The following is a 16,054-nucleotide window of genomic DNA, read 5'->3' as shown; positions in this document are numbered from 1 at the left end:
TAATTTAATGCTTACTTCCCATTACTTCCCAGTTGGTCAGCCCCAGAGCAAAAGGGAGAACCTTGCCTAAACTGAGCAACACTTACGACCCCCGACGATGCGTCCTTGAAGTAAGGCTTCATGAAATGGCCCAGGTACAAGTTGGCCGGCAAGGGCTTCCCGGCCCCCGACTTGGCGACCCTCTTCTCGGAAAGATTCCAGGTCAGTTTCTCCTTTGAAGAAATACGAATAAAGGCATAAGAATTAATCTATATATACAAAAGGGTAATGAAATTTCGGCCTAGGACAAAACAACAAAACCACACATCCCAGAAACACTAAACTTGGCAGCACAACCCCTCATCCATGCCTCTACATTCATACAACAAAAAGAAAAGAAAAATAAAGTCCTAATTAGAGGGAGAGGAATAATTGTTTTTATCCAATTGCTGCCAGTTAGAAGGCTAAGCTCCGCCCACTTGGTCTTCTTGCAACCGACTCAGCCCAGGGGACAGGCAGAGTTAGGCCTCACTTAGGCCTCTTCCACACTGCCTATAAAATACAGATTATCTGATTTTAACTGGATTATATGGCAGTGTAGACTCAAGGTCCACACAGCTATATTACCCATTTATAATGGACTTAATGTCAGGGGAAAACCTTTACCCTTGACCTTAACTACCACCAATTCCTCAATACTTTATTTCCCATACCACCATACTTCGCCACAGCAATGCGTGACCGGGCATATAAATAACATAACATATAACTATCTCACTCCTCAATGAAGATATAATCCAGTTCAGTGTGGATTTTATACAGCTGTGTAGAAGGGGCCTCATAGTATAATCAAGTTCTAAGCAGATAATATAATATATAATAATTACTGGGGTATAATAATACAGAACAATATAATCTCTAAAATCAGGACAGTAAATAAAGAGCAACACTCTGAAAACAGGGGAATTCCAGACAGGAAACAATCAGGCCAGCTAACACCTCCCAACAAAGGATTCCACTTAGGACGACGCCACAGCAACACGTGGCCGGGCACAGCTAGTATAATATAATATAATACATGCTGGGAATGGCATTGAAATATTTGGAAAAGAACATACGAAATGAATTGCTGTTGAAGGACACGCAGCCCAGGAATAATAATAATGCGGATAATAAGAACAATAATAATAGTAACAAGTGCTGGGAATGGCATTGCAATATGAACTGAAGGGCTGCTGAATGATATGTGCCCCAGAAATAATAATAATAATGATAATAAGGATGATAATAATGAGAATAATAATAATGATAATAAGGGCTGGGAATGGCATTGGAACATTTGGAAAAAAACATATGAAATGAAGGGCTTTTGAAGGACATGCAGCCCAGGAATAATAATAATGATAATAATAATAATAATAATAGTAATGATAATGATAATGATAATAATAATAATAATAATAATAATAAGTGCTGGGAACAGCATTGCAATATTTGAAAAAGTACAATTGAAGGACATGTGGCCCAGGAATAATAATAATAATAATAACAACAACAAAAACAACAACAACAACATGCTGGGAATGGCATTGCAGTATTTGGAAAAGTACATAGGTAATTAAGAGCTATTGAAATGAAGGACATGTGGCCCAGGAATAGTAATAATAATAATGATAATGATATTAATAATAATATGCTGGGAATGGCATTGCAATATTTGGAAAAGTATATAGGTAATGAAGAGCTATTGAAATTAAGTACATGTGGCCCAGGAATAATAATAATAATAATAATAATAATAATAATAATAATAATAATGACAATGACAATAATAATAATATGCTGAGAGTGACATTGCAGTATTTGGAAAAGTACATAGAAAATAAAGGGCTCCTGCAATAAAGGACATGCGGGCCAGGAATAATAATAATGATGATAATAATAATAATATTATGCTGGGAGCGACATTGCAGTATTTGGAAAAGTACACAGAAAATAAAGGGCTATTGAAATAAAGGACATGCGAGCCAGGAATAATAATAACAACATACTGGGAACAGCATTAAGTATTTGGAAAAGCACATAGGAAATGCAGGGCTATTTATTGAAATGTAGGACATGTGGACCAGGAATAGTAATACTACTAATAATAATGATAATAATAATATACTGGGAACAGCATTGCAGTATTTGGAAAAGCACAGAGGAAGTGAAGGGCTATTGAAATGAACAGTAATAATAGTATTAATAAAAATATTAATAATAGTAGTAATAATAACAACAACGACAACAATAATTCCGATGTTTCAACGGTATCTGGGTGTAGAAAATGGCAGAAGATAACCATCAGGCAGAGAACACAAAGACTTTAGACTAGATAATGTACGTAGGTTTTGGATTAATTTGTCTAAATTAAATAGAGAAAACCAAGATGGGCGGTCTTCTGTGAAGGGAAAAGGAGGGCATTCTCCTGACCTGCTGGTCCTTGTTTTGGGCGAGAAGCTGGCGGACTTCTTCCAGTTTTTCCTGAAGAACTGCCTGATAGACCAGGTTCATCTGGAGGCAAGTCTCCGGCGTCTGAGGGATATGGAGGATGGCTTCGCTCTCGCCTTCCATGAGAGGGCTCTTCTGATCCACCTCAAATAATAATAATAATAATAATTAATAAATAAATGCAGACTGTGCAAGGAAGCTGACAAAACCATTGATCCTATCCTCAGCTGCTGTAAGAAAATTGCACAGACAGACTACAAACAGAGGCACAACTATGTGGCCCAAATGATTCATTGGAACCTATGCCTCAAGTCCCACCTCCCAGCAGCAAAGAACTGGTGGGATCACAAACCTGCAAAAGTATTGGGAAATGAGCACGCAAAGATACTGTGGGACTTCCGAATCCAGACTGACAAAGTTCTGGAACACAACACACCAGACATCACAGTTGTGGAAAAGAAAAAGGTTTGGATCCTTGATGTTGCCATCCCAGGTGACAGTCGCATTGACGAAAAACAACAGGAAAAACTCAGCCGCTCTCAGGACCTCAAGATTGAACTGCAAAGACTCTGGCAGAAACCAGTGCAGGTGGTCCCGGTGGTGATGGGCACACTGGGTGCCGTTCCAAAAGATCTCAGCCGGCATTTGGAAACAATAGACATTGACAAAATCACGATCTGCCAACTGCAAAAGGCCACCCTACTGGGATCTGCACGCATCATCCGAAAATACATCACACAGTCCTACACACTTGGGAAGTGTTCGACTTGTGATTTTGTGATACAAAATCCAGCATATCTATCTTGTTTGCTGTGTCATACAATAATCATCATCATCGTCATCATCATACAATACAACAGCCAGCAGAGTGTCTGCTGTGGACTCATCTTGTTGTGTTTCTAATAATAATAATAATAATAATAATAATAATAAGTCTTTGTGTCAATAATAATACGAAATCCATAATAATACGAAATCTATCTCATGTGCTGTGTCATAATATGTCATGTCAACAACAATAATAATAATAATAATAATAAATTAAACAGATTTCAACAGGCTTTTAGAAGAAAGCAACAAGAGGTTGGTGAAACTCTCAAAGGTACCAGTAGCAAAAATGTATAATATCACAAAGGATTACAACCTCACCCGGTTCATAGGAAATCTGTTAAAAAACAGGAGTTTTTTGGTGAGTTCCAGGGCCAGACCCAATAACAGTGACCCAATAATAATAACAAATGCCAGTAAATAATAATAATCTCTCTATATATAATGTAATGTGTTTGTAGGACTGAGTAAACAACAAAAACACTGAACCAAATCACACCAAACTTGGCCACAAAAGACAAAGCCATCCAAATTATGTCTTTCAAACAAAAAAACCTAGACAAATATAGTCCAAATTAGAGAACGAGGAAGAGCCATCCCCCCCCCCCCCCCCGGCTGCCGGTCAGAAGGGTATTCCAGCTCACCAAACAAGGATTCCCATAAGAAGAAAACGGTGAGGCTTTGAGACTGCAAGGCTATTCACTGCTATTCCACCTGGCCAACAAAGCATTCCCATAAGCCACAGCAACGTGTGGCCGGGCACAGCTAATAATAATAATAATAATAATGATGATGATGATGATGATGATGTATTATCCTCCTCTCCTTGTGACTTACATAAGGCAGAAGGTTCAAGCACCTTTACAGTCATTCATTCACTTCAACAGAGATTCTGTTAATATATAAAAAGGTATGGAAACCGGCTGCTTACCATCTCAACCTGGGCATCCAAATCCTTGCTGTCGTCAGAGCTGCCTGCCAAGAGAAGGAAATAAGAGCCAGATGATGGAAAAGGAAAAGGCAAACCGTTCAGAAGCTGAAGCCAAGTGGTTGAGAGAAAAACAAACATATGTTTATTTATATTTATTTATTTATTAGCTACATTTATATGCCGCCCTTCTCACCCCGAAGGGGACTCAGAGCGGCTTACAAGGTGTATTTACATACAATATATTATATTATTAGCATAGCACAATATAAGCATTATATATTACTATATTGTACTATGACCACTATATTTATTTACTACATTTATATCCTGCTCTTCTCACCCTGAAGGGGACTCAGAGTGGCTTACAAATCAAATGAACATACAATATATTATTAGCATAGCACAATACGAGCATTAAATTACTATATTGTACTCTATCATTATATGGTAATATTATTAGTAATATTACATTTAATATATAATATATTTATTTATTTATTTGCTACATTTATATGCCGCCTTCTCACCCCGAAGAGGACTCAGAGCAGCTTACAAATTAAATTTGCATACAGTATTATATTAGCATAGTACAATACTGGTAATAAATTACTATATTGTACTGTATCAATATATTGTAAAATTATTAGTAATATTACATGTAAAATATAATATATAATTAATATTATTATATTGTATTATTATTATTAGACTCAAAGTGGCACATAAGGAGACTCAGTGGCTAACATTCAAAGCAATTTGAAATATACAAATATTAAAACAGTATAAAACATCATTAGTATCAAAAACAATTCAGATTAAATCCATAAAAACATATAAAGCCACAGCAGATATGGAGAAAGAGAGAAATAAATATTGAGGTAAAAAGAGAGAAAGGGATATATAACTAGGAGTCGATGGTTGTAACCCGGGGACTAAATTACTATATTGTACTGTATCAATATATTGTAATATTATTAGTAATATTACATGTAAAATGTAATATATAATTAATATTATTATATTGTATTATTATTAGACTCAAAGTGGCACATAAGGAGACTCAAAGTGGCTAACATTCAAAGCAATCTGAAATATACAAATATTAAAACAGTATTGAACATCATTAGTATCAAAAACAATTCAGATTAAATCCATAAAAACATATAAAGCCACAGCAGATATGGAGAAAGAGAGAAATAAATATCGAGGTAAAAAGAGAGAAAGGGATATATAACTAGGAGTCGATGGTTGTAACCCGGGGACTGCCTGTATATAAATAATATGTCCCCTATGTATGTATATAAATCTATATATCTATATATATAAAAGGGTAATGAAATTTCGGCCTAGGACAAAACAACAAAACTACACATCCCAGAAACACTAAACTTGGCAGCACAACCCCTCATCCATGCCTCTACGTTCATACAACAAAGAAAAGAAAAATAAAGTCCTAATTAGAGGGAGAGGAATAATTGTTTTTATCCCATTGCTGCCAGTTAGAAGGCTAAACTCTGCCCACTTGGTCTCCTAACAACCCACTCAGCCCAGGGGACAGGCAGAGTTAGGCCTCACTTAGGCCACTTCCACACTGCCTATAAAATACTGATTATCTGATTTTAACTAGATTATATGGCAGTGTAGACTCAAGGCCGTTCTACACAACTATATAACCCATTTATAATGGACTTAATGTCAGGGGAAAACCTTTACCCTTTACCTTAACTACCACCAATTCCTCAATACTTTATTTCCCATACCACCATACTTTGCCACAGCAACGCGTGGCCGGGCACAGCTAGTAATATCTATATATGCATAGAGAGAGTTGTGGACCTTCATCCTCAGATTCAAGGCTGGAATTGGATCCATTTAGATCGACGTTTTGCAGGCCGGGGCCCAGGTTCCTCTCCAGTTCTTCTATTTCCTGACGGATTTTCTCCCGCTCAGCGTCTATATCCATCGCCTATGGAGAGAAAAGGATACAGCCAAATTGTGGGATTCGCACGCAGGATTTTGACCATCATCTTCACTACTATCCCGCGTTTCTCTCCTAAAGGGGACTAACATCACCTAACTCCACGAAAACAAGACAACCTACTATTATAAAAAACACTAAGACAGAATCCAACATGGAAACTGTGACAAAACCAAGTGTTTTTAAGAACAACCCGTAGCTCTCGTGTCAGGGGTGGATCTTCTTTCGATACATCATCATCATCATCATCATCATCATCATCATCATAATAATAATAACTTAATTTTTATACCCCGCCCCATCTCCCCAATGGGGACTCGGAGCGGCGTACATGGGGACCAAACCCCGAAAACATACAACAATAAAATGATAAAACAATTATTCCAACAATAAAACATCAATTTCAATAAAACCATCATAGTAATCAACATATAGCATAAAATATTAAAAGCAGAAGAGTAAAACAAGGATCTGGGCCAAAGTGCAAAATATATCAAATGGGAGAGGTAGTTTCTCAGTAAAGTGCAAAATAGTAGTGGCAGAAAAAACATGAAGTGCATGAAGCTCCACATCAATCATCTGCTTTGAAAAGCAGTAAGCTCCGTCCGATAAGGAAGAAACTAAAAATAGCTTCACGTATATAGACAGTTAGACACACATAAATCTTTCTCTCACACACACATATGGTACATGCATGCGTGTGTGTGTATATATATATATCTATACCTGGGTGTGTATGTGTGTATGTATATGTGTGTCTATGTACCAGGTATATATTATTTATTTACGTATTTAATACATTTATATCTCGCCCTTTTCACCCCAAAGGGGACTCAGAGTGGCTTACAAATTAAATTTACATACAATATTATATTATTAGCATAGCACAATACTGGCAATAAATTACCATATTTTACTATATCAATATATTGTAATATTATTAGTAATAGTACATGTAATATATAATTGATATTATTATATTGTTAGTGTATATATATGTGTACATGTATGTGTGTGTGTATATGTATATAGATGTGTGTATGTATCCAGTATATGTATGCTGTGAGTTTTCTGGGTTGTAGAAGATGTATCCAGTATATGTATGCGTGTATGTGTGTGCGTGCACGCATGTGTGTATATATATTCATATATAAATAAATGTGTGAATATATATACGTGTCTGTGTGCGTGTATATATACAGTAGAGTCTCACTTATCCAACACTCGCTTATCCAACGTTCTCGATTATCCAACGCATTTTTGTAGACAATGTTTTCAATACATCATGATATTTTGGTGCTAAATTTGTAAATATAGTAATTACAACATAACATTAATGCATATTGAACTACTTTTTCTGTCAAATTTATTGTATAACATGATGTTTTGGTGCTTAATTTGTAAAATCATAATGTAATGTCATAATGTAATTTGATGTTTAATAGGCTTTTCTTTAATCCCTCCTTATTATCCAACATATTTGCTTATCTAATGTTCTGCCGGCCCGTTTATGTTGGATAAGTGAGACTCTACTGTATATATATAATATTATTATATGTATTATTATTATTATTATATCATTGTATATTATTGTAGCATATTATATGATTACTATTATAAGCGAGTGTTGGATAAGTGAGACTCTACTGTCTGTATATATATATATATATATAATATTTATGTATTATTATTATTATATGTGTGTGTGTGTGTGCGCACGCGTGTGTATGTACCAGGTATATGTTAGTGTATATATGTGTGCGTGTATGTGTGTATATATATATGTGTATATCCAGTATATGTACATATGTGTATGCATGAGCGTATATAAATAAATGTATGAATATATATATGTGTGTGTGTGTGTGTGTATATATATATCCAGTATATGTATGTGTATGTGTGTGTACATACATTTAGGTGTGTGTGTGTATATATGAAAATATATGTATATGTGTGTATGCATATATGTGTGTATGTATGTATGTACGTCTGTCTGTGTGTGCATGTACGTATGTCTGTGTGTATGTACGTATGTCTGTGTGTGCACACAGACCCAACATGGACAACTGTGCATACAGGCCTCGTTTGGGAGTGACTGACCTTGGCATATGGGAGTTGTAGTTCACTCTTATCCAGAGAACACTGAACCCATACATATACATATACAGTAGAGTCTCACTTATCCAACATAAACGGGCCGGCAGTACGTTGGATAAGCGAATATGTTGGATAATAAGGAGGCATTAAGGAAAAGCCTATTAAATATCAAATTAGGTTATGATTTTACAAATTAAGCACCAAAACATCATGTTAGACAACAAATTTGACAGAAAAAGTCAGTAATGTTATGTTGTAATTACTGTATTTACGAATTTAGCACCAAAATATCACGATGTATTGAAAACAATGACTGCAAAAATGCGTTGGATAATCCAGAACGTTGGATAAGCGAATGTTGGATAAGTGAGACTCTACCGTACATATGCTATTAGGGTTATTTTTCAGTACTTTCAAGTAAAAAGGTCAATATTAGAGCCTTACCAGCCAAAAACTGCAGGTAATGCAGGTAAATGACGGCTTTATAAATCTTCACGCCCACACGCCTCACAACAAACCGACCGGAAGATGAGGGAATGTATTTAGTACAACACCAGGAAGTGACGTTGACCCTACTTTGCTTAGCAACGCTTTCAGCTCTCGGCGGCGTCCTATCCTGGCTCCGCACCGGCAGCCAATGAGGCGTCGTGTTACCTCACAAGTTTCGACCAATCACACGACGCCGCAATGACTGACGGCCCTCTCCGGCCAACCACGGAGCCTAGCCACGCCCTCTAGCCTACAGCGTGGACTTCATTTCCCAGAATGCCTCCGCATTGGCGGCTTCGACTGAGGCTTCTGGGAGTTGAAGTCCGAAATGGATAGAATTCGTTATCGAGCGGAGCAGATTGACAAGTTCACAGAGAAGATGGTTTTGAAAGGCAGCAGAGCACAGGAGCGGTCTTCACAAACCTGTCAGCAGCTTATGATGCTGTCAATCAGGCCTGGGCCAGCTTGGGCCTTCCCTTCAGGTGTTTTGGACTGCAACTCCCACCATTCCTCACAGCCTCAGGCCCGACTGTGAGGAATGGTGGGAGTTGCAGTCCAAAACACCTGAAGGGAAGGCCCAAGTTGGCCTAGGCCTGCTGTCAATCATCAGAAGAGACAGAAAGTTTCATCTACGCTGACGATCGTGCCATCACCGCTCAAGCAGTGGTCACCGCTTCTGGTCAAGGGAAGTTTTTTAATTTGTTTGTCTTTTTTTATATACTAGCTGTGCCCGGCCACGCGTTGCTGTGGCAAAGTATGGTGGTATGGGAAATAAAGTATTGAGGAATTGGTGGTAGTTAAGGTAAAGGGTCCCCTGGGCTGACTGGGTTGCTAGGAGACCAAGTGAGCGGAGCTTAGCCTTCTAACTGGCAGCAATTGGATAAAAACAATTGCTCTCCCTCTAATTAGGACTTTATTTTTCTTTTCTTTTTGTTGTATCAACCTAGAGGCATGGATGACGGGTTGTGCTGTCAATTTTCGAGGTTGTGGGGTGTTTACTTTTGTTGTTTTGTCCGCTGCCGTGATGCCATCACTCTTTTATATATATAGATTATAACTGTATTCTCAATTCGCTTCTGACACAATAAATAAAATGAATACTTCTCACATGAATTTAATTGAAAATACTGTATTATCTATATATATACAAAAGGCAAGAAGTCAGCAAATAAGTCAAAATAAGTATATTAAGGGTTTTTAAATATGATCGGGACCAACCAAAGGGCAACGGGTTAGAAAAATACAACATTTAAAGCTCAGAGAGAATCTGTCGGCATTTCGGTGATTTTGTCCATTGATTTCAGGAATTCGGCCACAATCTCCAGTTCTTCTGCCCCCGAAAGCAATTGCCTGGAATATAATAGCAATAGGATATTATTTTAAATTTCATTATATATATATATACACACATACACACACATAATTATATATTATTCTATCTTTTAACAATCGTTCCATGCCTTTAGAGAGGCAGGTAAGATTTATTATTATTATTATTATTACAGTAGAGTCTCACTTATCCAAGCTTCTGGATTATCCAAGTCATTTTTGTAGTCAATGTTTTCAATATATCATGATATTTTGGTGCTAAAGTCATAAATCAGTAATTACAACATAACATTACTGCATATTTAACTGCTTTTTCTGTCAAATTTGTTGTATAACATGATGTTTTGGTGCTTAATTTGTAAAATCATCACCTAATTTGATGTTGAATAGGCTTTTCCGTAATCCCTCCTTATTATCCAAGATATTCACTTATCCAAGCTTCTGCCGGCCCGTTTAGCTTGGATAAGTGAGACTCTACTGTATATATATATACACACACACACACAATTATATATTATTATATCTTTTAACAATCGTTCCAGGCCTTTAGGTTGGCAGGTACCTATTATTATTATTATTATTATTATTATTATTATTATTATTATATTGTATGACACAGAAAACAATATATTGTTCCCAAGTCTTTAGAACTGTGTGATGTAGTTTCCAATTATTATTATATAGTACTATTATATTAATGTCATTTAACTGTGTCATATTGAGTCTTTTAGACAGGCGAAAATTATTATTTTCTATGCTTTCACTTTTATGTTATTGATATAATATAAAAAGTTAATAATAATAATAAAATTTGGCTCTGGTAAGCCAGAGAGGACTTTCTGGTCATCTCTCATAAAAATAAAAGTTGAAATTTATTAATATTTAATAATATATTATTTAATTATATATTATTATGTCTTGTAACTGTCATACTTAGCCTTTAAGAGAGGCAAGTAAGAGTTATTATTATTAAACAATATTAAAGAATATAATAGTTATTATTATACCGTAGCTATGCTGCTGACAGATCTAAAACATACATGATGGGCGAAGACTTTTTGATGGGTTGATGTTTGTGCATTTTAGGAAATGAAATATTATTATTATACTTACTTGATGGATAACCTGGATTTCGTCAGCACCGTTAGAAGGTTATGCAAAGCAATGTCTGCACTGCGTTTCATGGCTTCCTTTTCCAACCTGTAATTCTCCACCTGAACCTTTGGGGTCAAGAATAGAACCAAAAATGTAGTATTTCCAAAACCCTAAAATGGGAAACACAATCGATAATAATAATAACAGTAGATACCTGCAGTAGGGCGTTCTCCTGCTTCAGCTTCACAGCGTTGCTTTCAGCCTTCGAGGCCCGTTTCTGGGAAAAAGGAGGAAATTATTAAGTTTTAATCCCTGGAAAATGTGGAGCAAAATTATAATCATTTGAGACTTGGTCTGAAAATACTACACCTTTTCCTGGAAGAAAAGCAGGATATAAATAATAGTACTAGTAATAATAATAGCATCATCCCAATCTAAAAATGGAAAGATGATTTCTGTTCTAACCTACACAGAATGGGTTGGAAGAGTATTGTTGTTGTTGTTATTCATTCCGTTCTAACCAACAACAAATTGTGTTCTAACCTACAGGTTAGAGAAAGACTATTATTATTATTCTGTATCTAACCAACAAGAAATGGTTTAGAGGAAAATCATTATTGTTATTATTATTATTGCCAATCATCGTCCATTCCAAGAAATGGGATAGACAAAGAACATTATTATTATGGGATAAAGAGTATTATTAATAATAATAATAATTCCACTCTGCCAGGCTCTAACCTACAAAACTGGATGAAGACTATTATTAATTTCAACTCTATCCTCCAGACTTTAACCTACAATAAATGGGTTGGAGGAAGATTATTATTATTAATAGTATTAATAATTTCCACTTTTCCCTCCAGGCTCTAAGAAATGAGCTAGAGGAAGACTATTATTATTAATAATAATTTCACTTTGCAATTCAGGCTCCAACCTACAAGAAATAGGATGAAGACTATTATTATTAATTCCACTCTTCCCTCCAGGCTCTTAGCTATAAGAACTGGGTTGGAGAAAGCCTATTATTATTATTATTTCCACTCTGCCCTCCAGGCTCTAAGCTATAAGAAATGAGTTGGAGAAAGCCTATTATTATTATTATTATTATTATTATTATTTCTGCTCTGCCTTCCAGACTCTATGCTACTAGAAATGGGTTGGAGGAACACTATGATGATATTATTATTAATTCCATTCTGCCCTCCAGACTCTATGCTACAAGAAATGGACTGGAGGAAGACTATTACTATCATTTTTAATTGTAATAATAACAATAACGAATCAGAGAAAGAGGGACAAGGGCTGACCGTCATGCGCCGGAGGTTTTCCTCCACTTGCTGGACCATGGCTTCCAAGTCGCGGGCCTCTTTGGCCTCTTTCCGTTGGTTCTCCTCCAGCGTCTTTTCGAGCTGCTTGACTCTGGAGAAGAAAAGAGTGAAAGAGAGGAAGAAGGAGCATTGGCCTCCTCCTTCAGAAGCCACCACAGACCTCTGTGCTCTGGAGGACCCCAAATACACACTTTTCCTGAAAGCACAACCAACAGACCTCTCTGCTCGCATCTCCGAAACCGTTTCAACTTCAGAGATTCTGCTTCGTAGCTGGGAATTTTCTTCTTTCAGCTGCAAAAAAAGAAAGAAAAGAAAAAGACATTAGACATTGCAAAAATCCACCTTTCTTTGCCAAGAAAAGGCCAATCCTGTGGATCCAAAGGCCACAGATTTCAAGTAGATTTTCTATATTTCCTGTTGGTGCAGCCTAGGAGCACATTGGCCTTTTTCACTGCAGCATCACTGTTGGCTCATGTTCATAATACAGTAGTCTCTCACTTATCCAACCTTTGCTTATCCAACATTCTGTATTATCCAACGCCGTTTGCCTTTTAGTAGTCAATGTTTTGTAGTCAATTTTTTAATACATTGCGAAGTTCTGGTGCTAAATTTGTAAATACAGTAATTATTCCATAACGTTATCGTGTATTGAACTGCTTTTTCTGTCCATTTGTTGTAAAACATGATTTGGTGCTTAATTTGTAAAATCATGTGTCTGTCTATATATGTCATATGTCTAATGGCACTGAATGTTTGCCATGTATATGTGCATTGTGATCCGCCCTGAGTCCCCTTCGGTGTGAGAAGGGCGGAATATAAATACTGTAAATAAATGAATAAATAAATTGATGTTGAATAGGATTTTACTTAATCCCTCCTTATTATCCAACGTTTTCACTTATCCAATGTTCTGCCAGCTCGTTTATGTTGGATAAGTGAGACTCTACTATACATATGTGTGTATCTATCTATTTATCTATACACATGAATAAAAATAATATAATTTATATTGTATATTATTATTAGATATTACATTATATTATATATGTATATACAGACTAATAAAAATAATATTTATTATAATAGTATATCATTATAATATATTATAATATGTATGTATATACACACACAAAGACTCCTATTGATGCAGCCTAGGATCACATTGGTCTTTTTTGCTGCCGCATCACACTGTTAGCTCTTCCTTTAGAAGAAAGGAAGGGTAAGGATGGCACCTCAAGGCATAATCACCCCAAAACTTTGAGGCCCTCACTTCGTGGTAACTTTGCAGAGGAGGTAAAGCGTCCCCTCCGTTTTGGGGGCCCGTCGTTGCTCTCGAGTTCCACGGAGGGGAAGGAGAGGAAGGGCCGATGCTCAGAGAAAGGGCTTCTTCGATGGCCGACGGCCGGTAGGAGCTGCTCCAGTCGTCCTCCTCTTCGTCACTGTCAAGTCGGGAAGGCAACTACAAGTTTAAAACACAACTGAGAGTTACAATATTTATTATTACTCTATATCATATTTTAAAAGTATTATTAAAACCATTTAATAAGCTCCAGTGATATCAAGAATAGAGAGGCATTTTGGACCGACTTATCAAATGACTGAAATATTATGCTTATTATATTCTAAGATATATAGATAATATATTTATATATTAGATATAATATTAGAGTATATGTAATACAGTAGAGTCTCACTTATCCAAGCTAAACGGGCGGGCAGAAGCTTGGATAAGCGAATATCTTGGATAATAAGGAGGGATTAAGGAAAAGCCTCTTAAACATCAAATTAGGTTATGATTTTACAAATTAAGAGCCAAAACATCATGTTATACAACAAATTTAACAGAAAAAGTAGTTCAATACACAGTAATGTTATGTTGTAATTACTGTATTTACGAATTTAGCACCAAAATATCATGATATATTGAAAACATTGACTACAAAAATGGCTTGGATTATCCAGAAGCTTGGATAAGCGAGGCTTGGATAAGTGAGACTCTACTGTATAATATATAATATTATATTATAATATAATATTCATCAGTTTTATGAATACTGATGTAAGTTAATAATTTTTAACTGATTTATATTGCACTGTATAATTTTTATATATGCGTTTTATTGTAAGCCGCCCTGAGTCCTGTTGGGTGAGAAGGGCGGTATATAAATATTGTAATAAATAAATAAATTAATATGGAGCCCCTGATGGCGCAGCCGGTTAAATCGTTGAGCTGCTGAACTTGCTGACCAAAAGGTTGCCGGTTCGAATCCAGGGACCAGAGTGAGCTCCTGCTATTAGCCTCAGCTTCTGCCAACCTAGCAGTTTGAAAACATGCAAATGGGAGTAGATCAATAGGTACCTTGGAGCTGGCTTCGGGTTCGAGGGAAAGTCTCTGAGCGGGTTCCGGGTTCTGGTTCTTGCTCCGGACGAACTCCTTGAAGGAAAAGGGATTGGACTCCTCCCTGGGACACACAGCTAAAAGGCAGAGGAGAAGGATTTCTGTGCAGAGACCCTCACCCATTGGAATTGCAAATTGCATGGCTACTCAATGCTACTCAAGCTTGTAAATTACAACATTCACACTAGCTTTTAAACAGATAAGGGTTCTTTCTCCCAACCTGGACATTATTCTATATATATACATACAATATATACACACTTGCAATAATATATCTATATATGCACACTCAAAAATATCTATAATATATATGTGTACCTATCAATATATACACACTCACAATATCATATCTATATATACAGTCATAAAAATATCTATAATATATATGTGTATCTATCAATATATACACTCATAATAATATCATTATCTATATATACAGTCATAAAAATATCTATAATATACATGTGTATCTATCAATATATACACATATATATCTATATATACAGTCATAAAAATATCTATAATATACATGTGTATCTATCAATATATACACATATATATCTATATATACAGTCATAAAAATATCTGTAATATATATGTGTATCTATCAATATATACACACTCATAATAATATATCTATACACACTCATAAAAATAATATAATATATATTTTATATTATCATATATTACATTACAATACATTATAATAATATAGATGTATATAACTATTTATCTCCTGTGGGGTCAATTCTATCAATATTACTATACATATTATTTATTATTATGACATTTACTATGGCTCCCTGTTTAAAGGGGGATGGCACTCTGCACATGCCCAGAGGCGCGGCCTTACCGGAGGATTCCCCCCAAAGCGGCTCGACGCCTGCAGGCAAGGCCGAGGCCTTCGAGGAGGCCATGGAGCCTCGGAAGACGACACAGACCCCCCTCTTTCCACGTCCGGCTTCAGCGCCGCCTCAGCCGGACTGAGCGCTTCCTCTTCCGGGAGAAATGTAAAGCCGCCCTTGGCCCCGCCCCACTGAATACGTCATGCCGAGGAGGAGGAGTCTAAAACACGGACTCAGAAGAGGTTCTGATTGGCCGGA

The 16,054-nt window shown here is 36.3% G+C and overlaps 2 protein-coding genes across 6 annotated transcripts in view; both read right to left on the bottom strand.

Annotated features, from left to right (window-relative positions):
* The window catches only part of snapc4 (small nuclear RNA activating complex polypeptide 4), a 47,138-nt gene extending 38,265 nt beyond the window's left edge, over positions 1 to 8,873 (bottom strand). For 4 of the 5 annotated variants that reach the window (XM_062960555.1, XM_062960553.1, XM_062960554.1 and 1 more), the window contains exons 1-5: positions 8,754 to 8,873; positions 6,068 to 6,197; positions 4,232 to 4,275; positions 2,455 to 2,619; positions 87 to 212 (exon numbers count right to left, since the gene is read on the bottom strand). In XM_062960555.1, the coding sequence (XP_062816625.1) occupies positions 87 to 212; positions 2,455 to 2,619; positions 4,232 to 4,275; positions 6,068 to 6,194 (462 nt within the window). In that variant the 5' untranslated portion in view covers positions 6,195 to 6,197; positions 8,754 to 8,873. The remainder of the gene's footprint in view (positions 1 to 86; positions 213 to 2,454; positions 2,620 to 4,231; positions 4,276 to 6,067; positions 6,198 to 8,753) is intronic. The other variant, XM_062960556.1, reaches the window with a different exon arrangement.
* A 1,038-nt stretch (positions 8,874 to 9,911) lies between these two features.
* Positions 9,912 to 15,964, bottom strand: entr1 (endosome associated trafficking regulator 1). Its single transcript, XM_062959286.1, has 8 exons — positions 15,805 to 15,964; positions 14,913 to 15,028; positions 13,824 to 14,012; positions 12,771 to 12,844; positions 12,533 to 12,644; positions 11,437 to 11,499; positions 11,241 to 11,347; positions 9,912 to 10,148 (listed from the first exon to the last, which is right to left on the bottom strand). Exons 1-8 carry the CDS (start codon positions 15,866 to 15,868, stop codon positions 10,055 to 10,057), a joined length of 819 nt encoding a protein of 272 aa, XP_062815356.1. The 5' UTR covers positions 15,869 to 15,964; the 3' UTR covers positions 9,912 to 10,054.
* Between the last annotated feature and the right edge of the window lie 90 nt (positions 15,965 to 16,054).

The sequence above is a fragment of the Anolis carolinensis genome, unplaced genomic scaffold (genome assembly GCF_035594765.1).
Source record: "Anolis carolinensis isolate JA03-04 unplaced genomic scaffold, rAnoCar3.1.pri scaffold_7, whole genome shotgun sequence".
NCBI lineage: Eukaryota > Metazoa > Chordata > Lepidosauria > Squamata > Dactyloidae > Anolis > Anolis carolinensis.
This window is presented reverse-complemented; position numbering and strand designations above follow the sequence as displayed.